This window comes from Pezoporus wallicus, unplaced genomic scaffold (assembly GCF_028554395.1).
Source record: "Pezoporus wallicus isolate ANWC-B61680 ecotype Strahan unplaced genomic scaffold, APGP_CSIRO_Pwel_v1 contig_5524, whole genome shotgun sequence".
In the NCBI taxonomy this organism is placed as follows: domain Eukaryota; kingdom Metazoa; phylum Chordata; class Aves; order Psittaciformes; family Psittacidae; genus Pezoporus; species Pezoporus wallicus.
In genome coordinates this window covers 779,289-802,890 of record NW_026636622.1, presented here as the reverse complement: position 1 = coordinate 802,890, position 23,602 = coordinate 779,289, and the positions used below count along the sequence as shown (strand labels likewise).

The window sequence follows — 23,602 nt, the reverse complement described above, 5'->3', positions numbered from 1 at the left end:
ATTTATTCTTTTTTTTTACAAAAACTGACATTTTGATGAAACATGATCGACTTTTCCCTCCAGATCCCATGTATTTTCCAAACACAACAGGTGGGGCAGAGAAGGGGAGCCCTGAAATCTTTTCTAATCATTTAGCAAAGGAACAAGCAGGTCCCACACCACCTCATCCCTACATCATCTCTGCACAAGCTTTCCCTGACCTGAATCTCCTCAAACACAGGGAGCAAGGGTGGGGAGCACAGACCTTGCCAAAGCTGAGTAGTCTCACTTGAAAATCACTGCATCACCTAACCCTTGCCTTTTAGGGTGACCTGCCTGAAACATATGAATAAGTAAACAAAAAACATTTGCAAGGAAAGAAGGAATAATTTTAACTCCAAACTGAATTTTGCAGTAAGGAAAAATACACTTCTAGACTGGGAACTGGCATGCTGAAATCTGGCAAAAAAAGGTTAGGTTAGAGATTGGAAGCAACATTTACATTCTAGCCTTGTCTGTATCTATTGCTGTGGACGGTGAAACCTCTCTGAAGGCTTTTTCCAGCCAGCTGAAAGGCGGGTGAAGCACATGCCGAGGGCAGGGGTTTCCCTGTGGTGGGCAACTGTCTCAGGCAGCACAGTGAAATAGAGGTCCCCCTCAAGCAGCCACAGCCAGTGGGGTACAGATTCAACATGGCATGTGACAGGAGGTCACAGAAAACGTGTATCACACACTCATTCATTCTCTGGCTGGAGGGAAGGGCTGCCCTTGGGCACCGTGGGGACTGCAATTGCTTTAAAGTCCCGGTTAAAGGTAACAGTGTCACCACCTGCTTGATTTCCCTAGGTTGTAAAATGATACACAGCCAGCGCAGATTATTTCCATCTGCCGGGAGCAGGAGGCCTTAGTGTTTTATTTACAAGCCTGTGTACTGGGGGGAAACCAAGTGGCTGGAGAAGTTCTCCATGAATGGAGACGCTGCACTGAGTTACAGCTTGTTCCCAGACAGCTCTGTGTCCATTCTCACAGAGACTGTTTTTTTGCCTGAAAAGTTTTTCCTATCAGAAAATGTGGTTTCAAGTGAAAGCAATATCTGTGGGGAGGCAAGAGGGACCTGGCCATCGTGACAGATGTTTTTAAATATTCCAGGGAGATGAAATGAAGCAAAAAGGGAACTTGCCTCCACTTGAGCTTTGGAGCAAAATTAAGTTATTTTGTTTCAAAACATTCATTCGAGATGGAAAAAGCTGCTCTCATCAATTTTGCTGTTGTTTTTTTAATCCTTGTTGAGAATGCCTCAAAAAATGTTGTTTCCATATCCTTAATTCAATTCTCCTGAAATTCTTTGCCTTTAAAACAGTTTAGTAATTTGGTCTTCTGGTTTTGTTCAAACAGGAAGCAAGTTGTAAAGCAATTACGTTTCCTGCAACAGAACCAGTCTTCCTCTTGGCCACTGCTAGCAGAAGGACATGGGGGTGGGTGGCCCAGGATAAGACAGTGGCTCTAAGAAGACATTCCACCTCTAGCTCTTCTGGGGTGCAGCTCCCAACCCTCATATGGATGAGCTAAGAAATATACTTACCTTTGGGGGGTTCAAGACAACCCAGCTCCAAAGTGCTCATGGTGCCTAGCTCTGACTGCTCTTCACAATAGGAGCCAAACTAAAGTTCAAGCCCAGATTCACTCCCAAGCTTCCTTTCCGAACTGTTTGGAGTTGACAGTTTGGTTTAGACCTGAATCTAATTTGTAACCTCCGCCTGCCTCTTTAGAAATGCCTGCACGTTCCTGCAGCCCCAAGGCAGTCCACCCCTTCCTGGTGCCAGCTAGGAAATCAAACTCAGACCCAGCCCTTGTCAGGGCTTGATGAATGGGCTTGCTATGTGAAAGATGAAAAAGAGAAGGATCTGGGATTGTGGAAGCTGTCAGGAAGAGGGGAGCAAATACCTGGAGGATGTAGGAAGGGCCCTTGGTAGCAGGAAGAGCTCTGTAGCCTTCAGTCCCAGATCGAGATAGAGAAACTCTTGGAGTATGTGATGGAGAAAAAAGCAGCTGATGGCCACTGTGGAAGAAGTGGTGGAATCAGCTGCAAAGGAAAGGACACACTGCTGGTGTTTCTTTGCAGGGGAGCCCAGCCCCAGCAGGACAGGAACCTCTTCAGTGGCAGAGCGGAGCTTGGGAGGAGCAGGAGAGATCAGAGAGCTGAGAGTGATTTACCCAGCAGCACAAAGCAACTCCCAGTTTTCCTTCTGCTCTCTTGCAAGTATATAGTGAAGTCTGGAAGCTCATTGTACAGCTTATCAGAGCAGAACCCTGCTCTTCTTTTGCTGGGCTTGGTGGGATGGTGGCATGGCCATCTTCAGTGCTGATGACAAGTGCTGCCAGTGACACTGGTGATATTTTGCCTTTCACTAGCTATCCACCAGTCTGGATTGCCTGTGTACCATAGTGGTACAAATCCTCCTGCTGGGGAACCTCTGCCTTTGGGCTATGCACAGCCCCATTGAGGCAGGACAATGGTTGAGAAAGGACTGTGAAGGGAGTAGAGAGCAGTCAGACTGCTGGTGCCATCCACCTGCATCTTCATCTGCATCTCCATCTACATCTCCATCTGTATCTCCATCTGCATCTCCATCTACATCACTTACCTGCCTCAAGGAAGAGTGTAGCCTCCTCTACCTCTCTAATACAAAGGCTTGAAAAGATGGAGTGAAACAAAGAAGGAGAAAGCAAGCTGGAAAGGACTGGTATGTGTTGCTGCTTGAGCCAATTGCACTAGCTAGTTGTCTTGAGCAGTTTGGATGTTTGTCTTGTGCTGTGGGAGCACCTATGGTGGCAGAACGAGGATGCAGTGTTCTGCGGTTGTGCTTCACACCATTCATCAGAGCCAAGACACTCATGGAAATGAGTGTTACTGCTGGGGTTAAAACCCAGACTATTTGTGCCTCCCCAGCTTCTATGTCCCATCTCACCTGTGACATTGAATTAGCCAGATGGGGTTTATCCTTAAATAGAGAAACCTTGAAATTAGTCTGCATCCTGTTGTGTGTGCTTCTCTTACCTCAAACCCTGTTCCCATTAAGCACCAGTTTGAAAGCCACTGCTAGTGTTTCCTGGTGCATTATTTTGCTGCCACTTCAATGAGCATCAGCCAACCACCAGAGGTGGCTGCTAAAGAAAATGTGGCTTGTTTTCACCTGCTCCTTCCACAACCAGCGTAAAATGAGAAAATGATTGCTCTGAAAGAAGCAGGCAGTGAAAACAGATGCAAAGCTGGGAGTGCTAACTCCTCTGTCAAGTTAATTGTCTGCCTCTTGTAACCCAGTGCAGCTCAGTTTTGAAAGCTTTTATAGAAATCCAATTATGTGCTGGCTGTGGAATTTTTATTGATAAATAACTTACCAGAGCAATGCAAATTGAGGAGAAGGGAGGGTGACGGAGGGGTGTTATTCCTACAGAAGGGGGGGGAAAGAGCTTAAAGTCATGATTGATTTTTAGGCTTTCAGAACTGCTCCCATGTGAATTTTCACTAGTAAACCCTGCCCTGGCAACAAGCCATCAGGAATAAAAGCAGACCCCAAAAAAAGAAAGATATGTTCAGATGCAAGCTTTATAAAGGGCTTTCAGAGTGAACCTACTTCCTTGCGCCTTCGGTTATTCACTTTACAGGTCTCTGGATACAGTTACTTTATGGAGGGCAGTGCTACCAAAGCTGTTACAGCTTGGCATCTTGCAGCTGAGACACCTATGCCCCATCCTTCGTTTTGCACACTTTTAAAAGTCAGCAGTTTAGTTTCAGCAAAAATGCTGAAGTCAGTAGGAATTGTGGGTACTCTGGGAAAACATGCTCATCTCTGGGCCAGTAATGGAAATCTCTGTGTAGAGAAGGAAAGAAACTGTATCAGGAAGGCGAAGAGAAGGGTTTCAACACAGAACGTATTCAGACTGCCTAAAAAAAAAAAAACATCAAACTAAATCAGCAATCGAAAAAGGAAAAGTAAGCTTAACCCTCACTGTTTTATAACAAATAAAAACTCACAGAAGATGCATGGAAACAATTTTTCTTTTTGAAAACTGGCATTTTTGAAAGTGAAACTTTTGGCCAAAATTCATCATCAGGAACTTTCATGTTTAGAAAAACTGCATGGGACTGCTTTCCCTTTCATCTTTCTTTTTCAGTATTCCTATTCTCCTGCTTGTTTATTTTTGCTTTTTCTCCATTTAAGAATGGAGGGAAAAAAGTGAATTATATGTAAGCTGGAAAATCTGGCTTCTGCTCACCTACCAAACACAAGAAGCTGTGGAGTGGCTAGAGGCTATGGCCACTTGGAGTTCATTTCAGAGGAAATAAGCCACATAAAAGCCATGTGCACAGGTTCTCTGAGAATATTTATTTCCATTCCTTTTTGTTTCAGCCCTGGGAGACATCATTCAGGCAGAAAAGATAGGGTGTCTTTTCAGTGATGGAGTAGACCTTGCTGAGATAGATTTGCATGAAAGACCTAGCAGATTAGATGATCACTGGGAATTGATCCAGATATTCGGGAAGTCTGCAAACAAATGCTGGAAATCTTTCAAACACATCCAGACTTTTTAGTCACTTTCCCTCCTGGTCTGACTGGTGAGAGCTGAAGAATGACCTCCTTTGCAGTATTTCTGCATTTCTTCTTTCATGTCTGGCATACAGACAGAAACTAAATAGTGCATGAAAATTAAAAGTAAAAATTAACAAAGTTTTCTCAAGTTCAAGGTCTGGATTTAGTATGAACCACAGTTGGGTCATGCCCTGGGCAATTTGCATCCAAGATTTAGCCTTGAATTCATTTGGCCTCAGGGCAAAGGTCTGGGCTGGTTCTGAGCACCGCATTTGCATTTAGTCTAATGACACTCTCCCAGCCTCACTGGCCTCATTAATTCTGAATGTGACATTGTGTCATCTATGAGCTGACATAAAACAGGGAAACACTTTTACATGCGCAGTAAAGATGGAGAAACGAGGGTTTGGGTTTCATGTACTAAAAGCAAGAGTCACTTAATCTCCTCTCAGGTCTCTCCTAAGGCCGCTTGAGTAGTGTGTGGTGATGAGGAGGAGGTATGGGTCCAGGCAGAGGTGTGCTGCTGGCTTCAGGGGCTCAGGGGAGGAGGCGTGTAAGGAAGAGCTCTCACTTGAATTCTTGCTTGAAACTTCCTTTACACAATTTCTTCCTGGTGAAGAAAGGGGCACTGAAGGCTAACCAAGCAGTGGAATGTTCAATTTTCTCTCACTGGTATTTACTTTTTCCCATATTCTCTTTTAAATACAATTATAGGAAGAAAAGATTGTTGATCTGGGTTTTACCCATCATAATGAACAAGGAAAACAAAAGCAAAAAGTTAGAAACTGGCTTGTGCATTTAAAATACACTCACAGGCTTTTTGTGCCTTGCTTAACTGGGTTTCAACAGAGTCAGCATCCGTTTGAAGTATTCATATAGACTGTAGCATTCTCACATTAAGACATTTATCCTCCTAATACCTTTGTGAGGTGTGGACATGCTGTCATCCCTGTTTTACCTAGGACATAAAGAGAAGGCCTGCAGAAAGGTCTTGGGAGGCATCCTGATGTGTACCAGTAGCTGCAGAGCAAGTGAGTGCTGTACAATGTCTGCACCAGTGGGCAACACCATCACAACTTGCTGTATAAACTCAGCAGGTGAGTACAGCTGCCAGCAGGAAGATGAGCACAGTCCTCCTCCGCCTGTAGGACTACACAAGTGAGATGCCATCCATCAATCCAGGACAGAGTCATGACATATTGATATAATATCTCACCAGTGTCTATTCCCTCCCTAAATGGGACTACTCTTTGCATGGATATACCTCTGTTGGAGTGCCTTGTGTTGCACAGCTTGTGGAGCACATCAAATGATGGGAGGCTCTCTGCTCCTTGAGTGCAGGTGTATTTAAACTTCTGTAGCAACATCTTCTTTTCCAGAGAGGAGTTGTGTTTCTAAGCACTGGGGAAACCATAGAGTCTAACACAGCTCATACATAATCTCCGGTCCTGGAGGCAAGTTGAAGGCATTCATATGAGGGCATTGGCTTCCCAGGTTTGTAATGATTCTTGACAGCAGTGCAGTGAAATATTTTCCAGAGTGGGAGTACAGATGTGGGATGATGTGGATCTTATTTCTAACATAGCCCCAGTCGTGTAAATAGAGGATTGAAATACACAAGGTGATGAAGAGCAGATTACTTAAATAGGAGGCTTGCAAGAGGTTTGCCTTTAAGGCAAGCAAGTCTAATAAACATGATAGACATAACAGAACAAGCTGGCTATGTGTCAGCCACAGGCAATGTGACCCTTAGCTCTCCTCATGTAAAGTATATTGTGGTCTTTCTGGATGAACCACCTCTTCAGAGGAGTGTAAAACACCTCAGACCCCAGTGAAGGTATGGGAGCTGTTCCAGCTTATAGAAGTTGCGTATCTGGCCATTATCACACTCACAAGTAAAAAGTCCTTCTGTGAATGACCAGTCCTGAAGACGCACACTGCCCTAGAATGAGCTAGGACAAATGTTTGATGTCCAAATTAAAGCAGGGATACTAACAAGACCTGAACCTTAGAAACAATCATTGGAGAAAACTGAGGAGGTTGGTGGTGAAGGGATGCATTCACCAAAGGAGGAATTACGTGGTCCAGTCATTCAGCCTTGATAAGCAGTAAGGGGCGACTTCAAGAAGAAGATTTGGACTGAAAGTATGGCTGAAGAGGAACTAGAAAGTGACTGACTTTTTGGTATCTGCACTAGAAAACTTAGGAAGGAATGAGAAAATCAAATTGGACTGTGCTGAAGTTCTTTAATGGAAAAGTAAAAAAAGACAAAAAAAATGGATTATCAACACAGAGCCATTTGTTTTCTCTCAAGTTATTTTACTGATTCAATTAACTTTCAGACAAGGAAGATTTCTTTAAAAGGAAAAATCAGGGCATTTTAATTTTAAAATAACAAACTGAAATGCTGAAGTACTTCTGAAGCTTGCTTCATTTATTTCATCTGAAACTGTTGACTGGATTCAGCCAAGCGTGTGCCCAATCTCAATACCCTTGTTCCTTGGTAGTGCTTATAAAAAAGAAAGAGAACTGTCAAGCTGCAGCACTGAGGGACAGATGTGGAGTGGTGGTTGTCAACATGTAGTCACCCCAGAGAAGAAGAAACCATAGGCAGTGGCTGGGAGTCACACAGCAGAGACCTAGCTGTTACACACCATGTCCCATTCCACTTGGCAGCATCTATATAAGAACAGGTTTGTAACTACTTGTTGTATGCTATAACTCTCTTTCCAGCTTCTTCTCCTTTCTCTGCAGGGCAGTCTACAGTCCAAAATGGAAGGAGGGTGTCAGGGAGATGAAGGGCTTTCAGAGCAATTGCGGTGATCCTGTAATGGAGGAAGGATAAAAGAAGGGTAGAAAAAGATGTGAAATGGTATTTAGCCCACAAGCAGGGCAGACCAGAGCTGGAAATAGAATATAGTCTGATTGAGCATCTCTTTGAACTGGATGTCCTAAGAATGTATCTGAACCTGGTTCTGCTGGTGTGAACTTTATCACAATGATTAGGCTAACCTAAGAAACAATAGCTGAGTGCTGCTTAGCCAAAATACTGCAATAACTCAGCAGTTCTCTGTCCACAAAGGGTCCCACTAGTAGATGGTGATTTCTTGTTATACACATATGAACTATCTCAGAGCCTGATTAGTCTATCTGCCAGAAGTTCAATGCATATGGGTTTATAAAACAATGGCCTCCTACAACATCTGTTTACTACTACAGTAAGTGAGACTTTTCCAAAAAATATACTTACATGGATAACACAATTCTTCAAACGCCATATCAGCTAGAATCTAACTGAGAAATGCAATCTCCCTCAGGCAATTCTGGTACTTTTCACACTGATTCATCCAGAACTGTGAGGAAAAGCAATGATGGAGAATGAGAGGTCAATTGAAGAGCTCTTTTCAGCACTGGGGAGCTATTTGCTGTTGGCTGACATGATGCTCTCTGCCTTTTGCACTGGTGGTGATTTGCAGCTCCTGAGCACCACTCATACTGAATTCAGCCCCAGGTGTCCCTCCCCTCCTGGTGTGCAGTGTAATATCCCCTCACAGCCTCAGTGCAATGTCTCTTGAGAAATAAAAATGTATGGAGCACTGAATGACTGGCATGGATGAGACACGACTGCCAGTTCTAAGCAAGCCATTTCACTTTTCTCAAAGGGAAGATGCTGCCAAAAATCATTCTGTTTCCTCAAAAGGCTTCGATCCTTACACAACTCCATTTTCCAATGGGGAAAAGCATTAATTTCCAGCAGATCCCTAGCACAGCTCTGCCTGGGCGTTTGCAATCTCTCCTATGCTCCCACTGGAAGGACTAATATACATCTCATGTGTCCCTTCCAAGCACTGAATACTCTCAAATTGACATGCCAAACTCTATAGCAGAATTAATAAAACTCTGTGTGTTTTATAGCTAGAGCACTTGGGGTTCAATTTTATTGGCCTGTTAAGTTGCTGGTTTGTACACACACTTTTTACATGCATGTAAAATGGATTATGTGTATATAATTATATATATGTCTAAGTATACATTTATGTATGCATCTATACATATATGATTCATACAAGCCTTTTACTTAGGAAAAATATTTGGTGTTATTACGACTTCCTGTTTCTTTACAACTGAGTGGTCAGCAAGTGTTGAAGCACTCAGTGACCTTGCTTAAATTTACATGCATACCTGCAAATTTCAGAGCAATAAACTCGGACCTGCTTCTTGGTTTGGTTTTCTTAACATTCATAGCACGCCAGCTGGCTGAATCAAGAACAAACTGAACTGAAGCTACAGGGTGACTTGAAAATCAAAGCAAAACGCAGGTAAGTTCAGCTCCTGCGCTATCTGGAACTTGCTCAGATCCTTGTTCTCTCACTTCTTTCTCATCATCTCCCACCTGCTAACTGCTACGGCTATGGTGCTAACCATAGCACCTGCTAACTGCTACCCCTCCTCAGTGTTTTCTAGACCTGTCTCAGCCTCACTGCTGTGTGGGCTGTGGCTATGCAAGGGAGGAGATGGAAGGGGAGTTTTGGGTGGCTCCACATCCTAGCTCAGGTGCTTGAGGGAGATGCCTGTTGCAAGAAACTGGGGCACCTGGGCCTGTGCTGAAATGTGCACAGGACCTCAGACCTAACCAGGCACAATCACCAGCACCTTGCAACTGTTGTCCCAGCAAACTGTGCAATGGAAGAGGAGATTCATAGTCCCCAGGTCCATTGCACTGGGAGGCTTCTCCACTTTCACTGGTCCTTGGTCCTCTCACCAGAGTTCAAGCTGCAGGAATTCTTCACATTTTGGGGTGGGTGTTTTCACATATCTAAAATGCTGCTCTCCTTGGGCTACTGTGTCCTTTGTTCCGCAGTGCTCAGTTCAGGCTCCCTGAAGGGATGCTTCCATTTGTGAAAACAAACAGAAGAGCCAGTCTCCATTGTATTTTTTTTTTTCCAGGACCCAATTTTGTACCTTTCATTTGCCTTCTGGTCGCATCTGTGCCCTTTTCAGCATGGCAGCACTTGTGTCCAGGTGACATTACAAATATATAAATATACAAATATACAAATATGTATATTTCTATATAAAATATATGAATAAATTTTCACAGAAGAACAACCAAGCATACTGTTTTAATGTTGTTTCTTTTTTCATTGCTTGGAGAAGAAAATAATAGAAAGGAAGAAGCTGTAAATATTCCCTGGCTTTCAGCAAGCAGGAAACGGACTGATGGGTTATGCTGCATGTGTTAGTTCCTGACTAATTTCAAACTCAAGAGCCACTTCATAACATAAGCAGTTGGGCAGTTCTTTAAGGGAAAAAGAGGTGTTGTTCCAGCCAACTGGAAATAAGTAAAGGAGATTTTAAGAGCTTAATAACTGTGTGGTGACTCAGCAAAGAAAGGAGATACCGGAACTGTCACTCCTGCATTATTTAAGATTGGCAAGCATCAAGTCCCAGTGCTGCAATGGAGAGTGACAGCACCTGTCCTCCTCACCAAGACCAGGCACATTTCTATGTCTGGGAAACAGCAAGCCTTCCATCTTTGGTGGTTTGCTTAGTTACTTGTCGTGGTGTATTAATGTGGGATTTGTCTCAGCCTTCTCTGCATTTTATTCTGCAGGTCCCAAAGGTTGCTCCTCTGTGGAAGGACATTTGCCAAAGTCTGAACAACTGTGACCGCAGGATGAAAGCTACCAATAATCTAATTTAACTCCTCTGAAGGCAAATATTCAAAGAGTAAGGATCCACAGGTCCTAAGTAACTAGTAAAACAAAGTGATGAAAAGTCCAAGGGGAGAATACTTGGCCAAGTTCTAATATTGCTCATACAGTATAAATCCCAAATAAATCCATAGACTTTGTTCTCCATGTCATTAAATCCACATACCTGAAAATAGTTAGGCTATTTTTTCTATTCTTTTTAGCTTTTTTTCTAGCTGTACAAAATTACTTGCAGTCATTTGGACCTGATTCTGCTCTTACAGACCCTGATGTGTATGATGAGCGGAAGCATGCAGTTGTGCTAGAGACACTCTCTCTGTATTAACAAATTAAGATCAATTTCATTCGGAGCAGTTTTACAGATATATCTGATTCAAGAGACGGGTAAGACAAAAGCATAGATTTTTCTCAGTTTGGAATAAAATTGCTTTAAGAAAACATTTCTTCATGTTTGCTTGTGAAGAAATTTTGTGCCAGACATGGGAATAAAAAAAACCCCAGACAACACCTACCAGGGACTAGCATGTCCATCTTGCACAGTATTTGCTTCGCTGGTGGTCTGGGTCCTGACTTTACAGACTAAGAAGGACCTAGAGGTCATGAACATACTATGCACATCTAACATGACCCACAGAAAACCAGAAACCATCCTTATTATTTTTTGCCTGTAGATGCTCTTCCTTATTTTTAACATGGTCAGGACTTGGAATGTGAGATTTTGCCTTTTTCCTTTGATTAACATCTCTCCACTCTTTCAGCAAACCGACCACTGAGACTCCAAATAACTGTACTGGCAGGAGAACATCACACCTTTCCCCTATTTCCCCGACTCTCCTATCTTTTTTTCTGATGCTGTCGATGCTATGCTTTGCACCCTGCACAGCCACTAAAATGGAAAAATTAAAAAAAGAAGAAACTAGCTGTAGAGTTTAATACAAAACAGGCATCATGACCAAAAATACCACATTTATAGATTCGTATCTTGAGCCTAATTCAAATCAATCTCAGAACAACCCCCAAAGGGGAATGTACATAAAAGAATCTTCCACTCTTGCAGGCTGGCTGATGCACATATCACTTTTCACAGTCATCATGAACTGATGTTGCAGGGCATCATTTTTGGGCACCCTCATACCTTCACCTTCTAACAACTAAGGCTCCCTATTGCTAGGGCTAGATCCCAGCAGCACTGCAGAGACTCTTCCTCAGTGCTTCGGTGTGGCTGGGTGGAAAAACTGACCTTCTGTTCCTCTTAAGTTCCTCTCTCCAAACCGTGGTCCTGAGAGGCTGCTAGAAGTGGTCAAAAAAATAAATCTCTTTTTCCTGAGAGCTGCTGGTATTTTGCCATTTATTTCCATTACTAATTGGCTCAGAGGAAGTCAGAATATCATAACTTCTTGCAGGAAGACTATTTCCATTAAAAATATTTGGTTTGGGAATACGTTTAATTTCAAGAAGATGTAAGCATCTACTTTTGATATTGCTCTGCTGTGCTATATTATCAGATCATATTTGAAATAGTGAAGTCAAAGCAATCTATTTTACCTTCTCAGAACGAGAGGTTTCAATAGTATGAAAATTAAACAATCGAGCACTAGTGAGAAAGAATGAAAAAGTCACCTCAGAGTATTTGGACTTTCCCACTGAAGTTTAACCAGCATGGCCGTATTCCCCCTGAATGTTTGGATTCCAAGAAAATCTGTATGACAGAACAAAAAAATATCCAGATCTGTTTGCTAGAGAGCAGGCAAGAATAATCCTCCCTCTCCTCTTTTTGCTACCTGCTCTCACATGGGATGGTGGGATTGCTGTCTGGGATGAGCCTGTGCAGACTCTCAGGATAAGCACATGCAGGTGCTGTGTGGAAGAGGTGGAGGAGTGGGATAAGCCCCAGGAGTGACATCTTCATGTGAAGCGAGTACTTCACATGAAGGTTGGGAAGCCCTCCAAGGGGGAGGAGATGCTTGAGGGCCACAAAGGAAGAAATAATGCTAGCAGGACTTGGTGGTGTTTATCTGCTGATCAATATCTGAGAATGATTCCCCAGCAAAGTTGACTAAGCTGAAGAGTGGCAAATAAAATCATGAACAGTAGCTAGGTGATAGCTTGTCAGGAAATGTCGAGCTGATGGAGAATTTTCTGCCAAAGTATTCATGCAATTAAAAGTAGTTTTAATGAAATTGAAGTTTTTCAGAGGAAGTTTGCAAAAATTTGTGTGGTTTCTGCTGGGAGTAAAAATCAGAAAGATTTCATATTAAATTGACATGCCCAGTGTCTGGCTTCCAGACTCTTCTTCGTGCTCTCAATATCTTGAATGAGCTAGGTGCTGTGGAGACACTATAAACCTCATGAAACACCCTTGGCTGACATGTTTTAAGTCATAGATAGACTGCAACAGCAAAGCAGCCCAGGCAATGTAGTCTATCCTGGGAAACCCAGGATGGGGTGGATGGTTGGAACTATGACTCCTATGAGTCACTATGACACGCAGGCAGATCCAGCTCTCGGTTATTTGAGCAGAACAAATGATTTTGTCATTTCCTGAAGGAATCCATTCCAAACTATCCGCTTCACTAGAAAACATGATATCCAGACTTTTTCTGTCCTGCTCTGAAATAAAAACGAATGCCAGAGTATTGGGAATTTCTCCCTCTTTCTCCTGGGTGAAGATCCAGTTTTCCAGCAGCTCTGCGTGCGGGGCAGAGGAGTGTCTGTGTATAGTATGTGAGACACACACTTCCAGCCCGGCTTCGTATGCCTCTCTCTGGCAGTCCTTGCCATTGTGGCAATGATACCTTTGGGAATTTCAAAGAGAGGCAGGGATGGAGTGGAAATATTGTGCCATTTGCCTCAATGTTCTGTGAGGATTTTCTGAATGGTGTCCATATTGCTCATTGCAATCAACTACCCTTTATTCATTGACGTTAAGGAAAAACAGACATTTGAGATATTCATGTCGCAAGCTTCGTGTGCCTTTCATGCCTTTTCTTCCAAGGCAGCTATGTTGCTGACGGCCAGATAGCACTCTGAGATACACTGCAGTAAATCACAAGCATTTCACCAGTCCCACAGTGCAGAGAGAGCAGAATAAGGCCCTCCCACCCAAGGCAGTATTACTGGGGACATAGCTGGGGACTTCCATTTGTTTGCAATTATGTGCTGGCACTGGAAAAACCCTGAAATCACCATGGTATATGGGCAACAGATAAAGCTTTTGTTTTTGCAGACAAAAGGCAGAGCAGGCCAAACCATCACAGATTGTGTGAGCACTGGGAAGTCTGATGAAAGGCAATAAAGAATGTCCAAAGTCAGCAACAAATAATATGGCATCAGGAAAGAGAAATCTTAAAGTAGTTAAAAGTGAGGAAGGAGAGAGGAGAAGGGGAGGGAGAGGAGGGGAGGAGCGAGGATGGCTGGGTGCCCAAACCAGTGATACACAGGGTGAGTGCTGCTAAGATTCACATGGGAGCAAACCACGTGGGAACTGTGCAGAGCGAGCTGCATAGCTCAGACCTACTCATCTCCTGCCCACAGAGCATCCCTCTCCAGACTTTATCTCTTGCAACTGAATGACTGGGAAGCCTTGTTTCTCCTTGTCACTTCTCCATTATCTTTTTACATTACTCCACCCCTCCAAGGAACTGAAATACTTTCTGTTAGCCACATCTTGCATATGGTGGAAGAGTTGAATGTGAAATTAGATGATCTGCATTTCTTTACATGCTTGACAAGCCATCCAGCGTCTGGTGTGATGCTTCTCCAACACCCAACGAAGAGATAGAGACTTGCATACCTTTCATCTTGTATGTTCCATTAAGAATCCAGCAGAACACATCTTTGGCCATGAAATCTATCAGGTAGGGACCGTCTTTATCATTGTGTGTTTGTGCAGCTCCTGCACAGTGGGGCCTTGTCCCAATTATAATAATGATAGAGAGAAATTCAGACTGAGAAAAAGGATACGAGAGTAGGGGAGTGCAGGCTTGTACAACAGATACATTCTGGAAATGCCCCTGGAATCTCTCTCTTTTCTTGGCAAGACTAGATATCTGGAGATTCCCAGAGGGGACCCAAATCCCTCAGTAACAGGCCTGGGGTAGGTTGCTTAGCAGGCAATAATGCAGGTAGGAGAAACACTGGAACAACTAGGCTGAGGAAAGCACTGAAACCAACTGAAAGTTGCTATGAGGACCTTAGATTTGAATGTAAACACTTAGCATGATGGTAGTTATCTAACCTCTTATGTGGCTCTAGATCTGGCATACAGGGTTTGATTCCTGTTTGCATTCATAGTATTTGTATTTGGAAAAAAAGATGTATTTCCTCTCTTTTTGCTCCTTCTTTTCCAAATATTTTGTGCAGAACAATTTTACCAGTGCTCTGCCCTGTGGGAAGGTTCTAATTTATAAAATATGGGCCAGGCTATGCAGTGGGGCTTGGCATTTGCTCATGTAAGTGGTCTTCCCGTTGCATAGGAATTATATAGTGTAGTCTGAAGTGTTTTAAAGGTCTCTCTGGTACTCAGAGGCAAACAGATAGCGTGTGCTAGATATTAAACTTACATTGGTTTAATATATTGCTGTGGTATTATGTATGGAAGGACTTGGCGATTTGGGTTTTGTTACACCCTCTGAACCACATCCAGAGAGTCCTTTCTTCAGATTTGCTGTTTTTACAGGCAGCGTACAAACATGTTTCACCACAGCCAAAATCTTCTTCCAGGCACTGCAATAAATCATGTGGCGCACTAGGCAGCTGGAAGTGATTGCAGATCTCTGGAGTGGAAAGATCGCACATGTTTTGGAGGATTCGGTCAGCTACAGCAGCATTTTAAACCTCCGTCCTTCTGTTCTTAGGTTGTGTTCTTCCACCTCTCAACAGGCTGTGCTAGACTTCACCCTCTGTTCAAGCCATGGTGGCCTGGCTTGGGTTTGCTGAAAGTGTAAAACACCCTCCGGATTCTACCAGTTCACTGGGCTGGTGGGGCAGGCTTTAGCTCTCTGCTGGCAGGCAGAAGGAAGCAATAGCAGGTCACCACCTTTTTCTCAACAGCGTCTACACTGAAGAACTGAGGCTGTAGGGAGAGGTGCTGGAAGGCATGTGAGCTGAGGACACGCTGATGGGCCAAAGGGTGGTGCTGTGGCTGGCAGGAGAAGACAGATCCGGCTTTACAGATGGGAATGAGCCCAAGAGCATAAACCAAACAGCTCAGCCGCAACAGTCAGGCAGCTCCTTTCCAAAAGGACCCTGTATCCTGCTCTGATACAGTGGCTGCAAAGAACAGAAAGGAGATGTCCTACCACCTATTTCAAAGACTGAAAATGGATGACTGGCTCTTGCCAGAGAGCAGCACAAGGATGAGGAAACAGGAAGCAGGAAGGTGTTGATGACTGACAGAGACTGTCAGATGGTTTTAGATCAACAAGACTTGCCATTTGAGCTGTTACAACTGGGATTTAGAGGAAAGAAGAGGTCCCAAAAGAGCCAACAGAATAAATGAAGGACAAATAAGGGCTGGGGCAAAAAGGAACAAAGGAAGAAACTCAGAGAGTTCCTACAAGAGAACCACCAGTGCGAACACTCCTACCAGAGGGGACCTGTGTGAGCAGACCACCCTTCCAGAATCAGGAGTTACATGGACCAGGAACAGGGCTGCAGCCTTCTCTGTTTTCCATGCCTCTTCCCCCCCAGGTGGAAGGCAACCTTCATGACCAGAAATAGAGGTCTTTTACCCTAAATCTGTCTCCTGTGCAACAGCAGGAGCCATCCTCAGCCTCAATCTGAGCAGAGCTGGGATGGCTGATGATATACTAGTGTTACTAATCACAGACAGGCTGAGGAATGCTCCCTTGAAACCAGCGCTTTCTGCATATGGATTTGAGACCATAGGGATCATTAGCTCATCTAGTCTGACCCTATGGTAATAGAGGCAAGACAATTTCACCCTGTGTCCCCTGAAAGCCCAACAAGCAGTATGTGGCTAACACCACAATAGCATTCAGCCCCCTCTGAAGACACAGGAGGGATCAGGGCTTTCCCCCCTCTCTTGGAAAATGTGTTCCAAAGGCTAATCAGTTCCACACTTAGAAATCTGTTTCCAGTTTAAATTTCTCTGGCTTCAGTTTCTAGACCTTGGGGTTTTTTTTTTGTGGTTTGGGGTGTTTTTTTAATTATTATTTATTTATTTATTTATTTATTTTATTTTGCCTTTGCTAATCTCAAAGCTACATACTTGTTTTGTCTGAGAGACTCTCAGGATAACTTTAGAGCAAGTAGCTTTATAAAACAGAGAGATGCTCACCAGAACGTGGGACTTGTCCCACGTCGCATAGCATCACAGCAGCTCCTAGGTAACATTCTCAGTGGTAACATCCTCAGCTGGTTCCAAGAAGCAGAGATATTTACCATTCTGTCTTCTGACCTATACCATGCCAGTGCTTAATAAATCCAGCTCATAATCAATGTCAGGATGGCTGAGGCCATGAATGCAGCTGATTTCCTTCAGCTTGCTAATATTGGAAAGCTGCCTATGAAGAGAGCCAGATGTGCTAATAAGGGGGCTCACCTCTAATTCTTAGGCGGTTCATGGATACACTGCCATGATGCTTTGCTGAGGAAATAAGAACCAAAACGTTCACATTCAAGATAAAAGATGTGATGAAAGGCACACCAAAGTTCTCTACAGAACATGGGGCCTTTCCTTAATATTAATGTATAATTTTGTAGCTAATTACTCCCAGTGTATTTCCCAGTGGCCTGGGAACTTCTCACTGACCATCTGCACTCACAATCACCTGCTCAGTTTTTCAGAATCTCTTACTAAATCATTGCTGGATTTGCAAAGGGATCATTAGTCATCTGAGTTACCTTTTTCCATTTTTTGCTTGTCTTTCTCTTTGCATCAATTTGGCCAAGAAATATTTATTGGACAAGAAGCTTGGTGAGACTCAAGCAATTTCACTGTTATGAGGTATTAAATTATTCCCAGCCTTTTCTCCAGCCAAAGCTTACATGGTGCAGGGATTCACTGTGTTGTTACAGTGTAAGAACGGAAGAGGAGTGGCATGTTGGAACAGGGCACTGTGGAGGGAGCAGGGTGACATGAGAAAACGCCTTCCGCCTGCCATGGGGACTCGGAGATGAGGGGAGGCACTGACAAAAGCCAGTTTCCAACTCACGGTTTTGAAACTCACAGCAAATTCCCTACAACATTGTCCAAGTTAGGATTGTACCTCCAGGATCTCAGGCCAGTCCTACAAGCCTCTATAACCATTTCCCACCTTCAAACTGAAGGTGCTGAGTCCTCAGAAACCCAGCCCCAAGAGCATCCCCTGTCACTCCCTGGGCTCTTCAAGGAAAGTCTCATCCCTTCCCCAGCAGATGACGATAGCATCCTTGTCGCTGGAGCAAAAACAGCTTTTCATGCCACTGAAGTCAACCCACTGCAGGAGAAAAGTTGAGGGAATAGAAAAAGGATAAAAACCCAAAAGGCTGGGCTTCTGTTTTGGGAGCAAATGGTTAAGCTTTTCCTTTTTAAGAGAGCACATTTCAATCTCCTAGGCTGCTGCTCCTTGACAAACCCTATCGGCACTTTGCCTCAGGTTCACTGCAGAGTCTGAGCCCGTAGGGCTACATGGAAGCATCCTTGAAACTGGCAACTTAAACTACACCAGAAGCTTTTTTCCGGTGTGGAGCTTTTAGCTGTTTGTATGTGAGGACAAAAAAAAATAGAAACAAGTAATAATTTCATTTAGATAGACATTTTTATTAAGAAAATTTTAAGTGCATACACATTTATAGGAGAAATTATGACAATATAAAAGTGTTTATCTTCAAAATATTCTATGAAAGGAGTAATTTCAAAAGCATAATATAACTCCTCCATAAAAGCTGCCTTACAGGAACACAAATACAAACCCCTTTTCACATTATTTGGGAAGATATTGCTTTTTACTTAATAAAAATATAAAGTACAGTATTTACCACATTCTGACAACACCGAGTTCTTAAGGAGTGGAAGATGGGAGGTTCATGCAGCCCTTTCATCATGATACGTTTTCTTCTCTGCGGCTACCAGAGTTTCATATTTGCAGACAAGGTTTGTCTTGGTAAAGAAAAAGAATATCAGATTTCAGGTGACAAGTTCTCATAAACCCCTGGTTAGTATAAATGACATCACTCAAAAAAAGTTGCCAGAGAAAAGAAGGACCCTCTAGATGCTAAAAAAGGGAAAATAGCAAGAAAAACTTCTATAGGAACTGCATTTTCAATAAAATGTGTATGTGTAACTTCAAATATAGCCTTCATTGCAAAATGAACAGTCATCTTTGCTCAAACACCTTAGTTAAATACACATCAGAAAGTCACACTTCATCCTTCCTCAGGCAGAATTCAGATAAGATATTGATACAGAAAAGTATAAAGCTAGTATAAATAAATTGGCACAGCAATAAATACCATCTATTCTTAAAGAAAAAAAATAAAAATCCAACCGTAGGATTTGACAGCTGCACTTTGAAAATACCACATGTGATGATTACACATTTATGGAAGCTGCTTTTTCAGCACAGTTCAGTGTTATCTCTTTCCCCTCATTCTCCTCATGTGTGGTCCCTGCATCACTCCCATCTCCCTATTCTTTCTTCTCCTGATTTGGTCTTTGGTCAACAGTCAAAGGCAAAATGGAAAATCAGGTGCTCTCCCCAAGCATGTTTCTGCTAGTGCTGCTTCTCAGCCTGCTATTACCATGGTTTGCACACGAGGAACAACGTGCGATGCATGGGATAGTGCAGGGAGCTTGAGGCAGCCATGTGTGAATTGCACGACTGCACTTCCTGGTGCACCATGCAAATAATGTCAGGCAAAGAATAAAGCTTCCCACTCAAGGCTGAGATTTGGTCTAAAGCAAGAGAAAGGTTTTTCAGGTTCTCACTGAATTATTTTGCCAGTTCTGTACCACCCTGTATTCATGCTGTGCTCAACCTTGTTCAGGCAAGGGAAGAACATGGTGGTGGTACCCAAAAGCAGCCCGATGCCCTGAGTGGTCTCAGTGATGCAAGTAGGGAACTGTCACCAGCAGTGCCAGGGCCCAGGTAACTGTGTGTGTCACAAGAAATGCCAGAGGCAGACAGCCACCACCTGGCTGTCAAAGCTCCCTAGCCTTGCAGGGAGTCCCTTTCATTCCTGCTGCTACTCATGCATTGCTCCCAGGACTGCCTATTTCAATGCTTCTGTGAAAGCAGTCTGTGTGCCCAGGCTGTAATGTGGGGTTGGCATGTGCCCAGAGACCTTTCCCTACTGGTTCTGACCTCAGATGCACTACCCATTAAGCGGGACTGCAGCAGAGCTTTGGCAAGGCTGTTCAGTCACATCCACCCACCCCTGGAAAGACATTTCCCCTTGAAAAGGAATCTTCATGGCTTCAATCATCATTAACAAGTTATGCTGTCCAACCAAAATCAGAGGATTATTCAATTCTCTGTTTACTCCAATGGGAGTTAATCAGACCTCTAGCTGTCCTTTGATGGGAAGCATGTGTGAAGACTGCACCTTCTGGGGTGAAAGGAGAAGCTCCGTGTATGTGTTAGAACCAAGATTCTTCCACGCTTTCCCTGAAGTCATTCTTGGCTTTGACATTCACATGTCCACCTCTGGCAAACCACCAGCAATTGCAGGTGCATGTGTGGGGACAGAAGATAAACCTTAGGATATGAAACACAGACCAGGGAAGATCCAAGAAACTCTAGTTTTCTCATAGAAGTTCTTTCTGTCTTTACTCTTATAACAGATGAACCTACTCACATTAAATCAACACTCCAATTCTCATCAAGTACAGTGGTCCCAGACCGTTCAAAACAGAGACACAATATACTTAACAGCACCAGATTGCTAATAATAACAATAGAAGGAATGTCAAAATCTCACATACATACATATATTTTAGGCACAGCAGTTGGTTTCTACTTTGAAACAAATGAGGTGGTGTTGTCCCAGCTGAAGCACTCTCTGTAACAGCACTGTTTTGCAGAGAGAAAAATACAAGATTTTTACCTGAATAAACTCAGAAGTAGGATAGTCCCTGACTTGCGAAAGTGCCTGTTTGGCATTGAAGATGCCTGCCACAAAAAGGAGTGCTTAGTGAAACATCCCTCTCGGTGTTCCTGACACAGGCTGGAGGGAAAATTCCTTCTGAAGCAACCCGGCTCAAAAAACATACAATCTCACAACATCTTTTTGTTTACAATACACACACAGGTACATACAAATGCAACTACTGTGCTGCACAAATGTGCTTCCCCCAGATCCCAGTGTGCAGCATCGTGTGATTATCACAGTACTGCAAGTGTCTTTCCATACTTTATACTGCAAAGATATTGCGTATACAGGTAGGAATTGGGAGGAAGAGATTTCTGGCTGAGAGAGAGGATTGTCGCATGAAATGGTGCCTGTCCCCACAGGTACTTTGCAAAGGAAATTCCAGAGTATCCTGTTCACCAGCAAACAAGACTATGACCACTGGTGAACAGTGAGTGCTGGCCTTCATTTCCACACCTGAGAAACACCACTCCTTCCATAAATTGGGCTGACTCTCTCTTGCCCCAGATATCTCTTTTCTCCACAGATATGGCCAGACATCATCTTCTAGGTATCTCTGGAGGAATCAAAGGTGTTACTGCTCTCAGGAAACCGTGACTGTTCAGTAACCAAGGCTACAGCATCATTGGTGAAGGGTTACATGAATCCATCTCTGCCTACTTCAGTGCAAATCTAGCCAGGAGAGTTGAAGCCACCTCTTGTAGATGGGTGGGAAGAGGTACCTGGTCCATGGCAGCATATCTGACTCCTCAAGCAACTTACACCATGATCATGTGCTTACATCTAGAATAATCCATGCCTTTTATGCTAAAATTTGTCATCAGAAACACAGGAACATAGGAAATGCCAGGTGACATCAGATCAGTGCTGTGGCTCCTAATACATACAACCGCAAACCAAGTACCAGCACCTTGCAATACCAGATGAGCACTGACCTAGCTGCTCATAGCTGTCAAGGTCACTGATCTTCAGAAAAGGGCTTTAGCGCCGTGGTCCTCAGTTTAATCTCTCACCCCAAATACCTATAAATGCCGCTCATGGTGATACTCCCCACTTTCATCAATGTCTGGTGCTTAGCCTTCCTATGTTCTTGGCCTTGATGACTTCTGGAGGCAAGGAGCTCCTCCATTACTTACACAACATCATTGCACTGTACAGTTCATCTCCTTCTAGGTTTAAAACTCCAGGAGACTTGCATGAACCAAAAGAAAGTTAAATAAAGCATGACCTCTACATAGCAAAGGTAATAAAAATATTATATAATAACATAGGGTTAGTTTGAATTCATATATGCCCTCAGTGCTAGGTAATAAACCAACCTGTATAAAAACTACTTCTCTCAAATAGTTACATCTTATTATATAAAAATAGCACTGTGAAAGGAAGCCAATTTGTGGGCAGGAAAAATAAAAAAAAACAAAAAAAACCCAAACAACCCCAAACAAAAATAAACAACTTTTGGAAATGCATCAAGCGTTGCTTTTGTGCTGCATCATTAACAGTGAAATGTATTCATTCCCTAATACTGGTTATCTGCTCTCTGGGTCCTACAGTAAGAAATCCTGTAGACGGCTTACAATGCTTGCCTCTTACATCTTGAACCTCCTGTTGATGAAGAACAGAGTGAAACACTATTAAGGTTGATTTTAGTTGCAAAAGCTTTGATATCAGGCCTAGTCAAACAGCAAATCTCTGTCTGGACTAACCCAAAGGCATTTATTTTGCAGCCCCTCCAACCAGTATTTGCCGAACATATGGGGGGGAAGTTCTCCACAAGGAGCTACTGGGACACAGCAGGGCAAACCCAGCAATGCTAGTTATTTTGGGGAGGTTGTGCTCATCACAGTTAGTAAGGTGTTCAGATTTAACACAGGAGGAAGGCTAGCTAGGAAGCTTATTCTGGACTTGAAAGCCAGAGCAGAGAATTACTGGTGGGCAAAGAGAATTGGCAAAAAACACCAGCAGGTAAAGGAGGGATTAATCATTTGTGAGCAGCCCCAGTAATGGAGCAAGTAGCACTGGGAATGCCCCTTCTACCTCCCCCTGCCCCACAGCTCTCCTGGAGATTCATGGACTGCAGCTCCACAGGGTTCCAGATCTCTGTGAGGATGGAGGAACACAGAGGACAGTCCATGCTTTGCTCTTGTTGGTGTTCAGCTCTTGCCATGGGGTGGCTGGGTGCTGCCCATGGGTGCTGTTCAGCCAGGAGCCATCCCTGTGGCCACCCTGCCCTGGGACCTCACCTGTGTTGAGCAGCTGGGCAGCATGTCACAGCTCATAGTGACCTGCTGCCCAGTGCAGGTAGGGTGACAGGGAGGGTGAGCAGCACAGTAAATGTGTGAGGCATTAAGTGCAGAGGTAGGGAGCACAGGGTAGGAGGCAGACAAATCGAGTTGCCCATGCTTGGTGTAAGCATGGTACCCAGGGGGAGTAGTGGCTTAGGCATCACAGTAAGTGCAGGTCTATTGTGTGCAGGATTCACTCAGAACAAGGAGCCAGTCCCTGCTGGTAGCCTCCAGGTTTTGTCTGAAGTGACTCCTACTCCTGCTCCAGGCTGATCGGCTTTTGCCATCTGGAAGTGGTCACTAAGCCTGAGTTACATGTGTCGGAGACCAAGTATTTAAAAACTAAAAACCCTGGTGTTCAGAATGTCTTGTCTAGCCTACAGGTTCAGCACAAGCACCTTTTTCAATCTCTGCTGGACAAGTATGGTAGTGTGCTAACAACCAGAGACAGCTGTGGCTACTCTCAGTAAAGGTAGTCCCAGAAAAATCATCCAGACATAAAAAGGATGAGTATGGCACAAGCAAAATTTTCCTCTTTGAAGATATCTTTTAAAAATATTCCACACAGGTAACCCTGTTTCTTTTGGCACAGAAAAGCAGGACAAACCATTGTGGTGGAAAAAAACCAAATGAGTCATCCAGAGCTTTGGCATAAATAAAACCATTCTCTGGGACTTGCCATGGAAGAGGTGTCAACCAGTCACCGCAGCACCAAATCGTGTTGCTGTTACTCAATGCTGCATTTGTCATTAAAAAAACATCAGTGACAAATTCACAGCTGTTATTTTAGTTTAACCCTATCAGTTTGGTATTGGAAGAATATGGCCAGTTAAAAGAAATAGGGCTTTCAAACCTTTACCCTGTTTTAGACTTTATCTTTGTTTCAGGGTTATTTTGGCCTCTTTGGGTGTCCATCTTCCCATCTATAAAATGAGAA

The 23,602-nt window shown here is 43.5% G+C and overlaps 1 protein-coding gene across 3 annotated transcripts in view; it reads right to left on the bottom strand.

Annotated features, from left to right (window-relative positions):
• Positions 1-7,257: 7,257 nt before the first annotated feature.
• CXCL12 (C-X-C motif chemokine ligand 12) overlaps positions 7,258-23,602 on the bottom strand; it is a 29,145-nt gene continuing 12,800 nt past the window's right edge. For 2 of the 3 annotated variants that reach the window (XM_057401031.1, XM_057401033.1), the window contains one exon: positions 20,221-21,985. In XM_057401031.1, the coding sequence (XP_057257014.1) occupies positions 21,954-21,985 (32 nt within the window). In that variant the 3' untranslated portion in view covers positions 20,221-21,953. Of the gene's footprint in view, positions 7,397-20,220; positions 21,986-23,602 lie in introns of those variants that run through there. The other variant, XM_057401032.1, reaches the window with a different exon arrangement.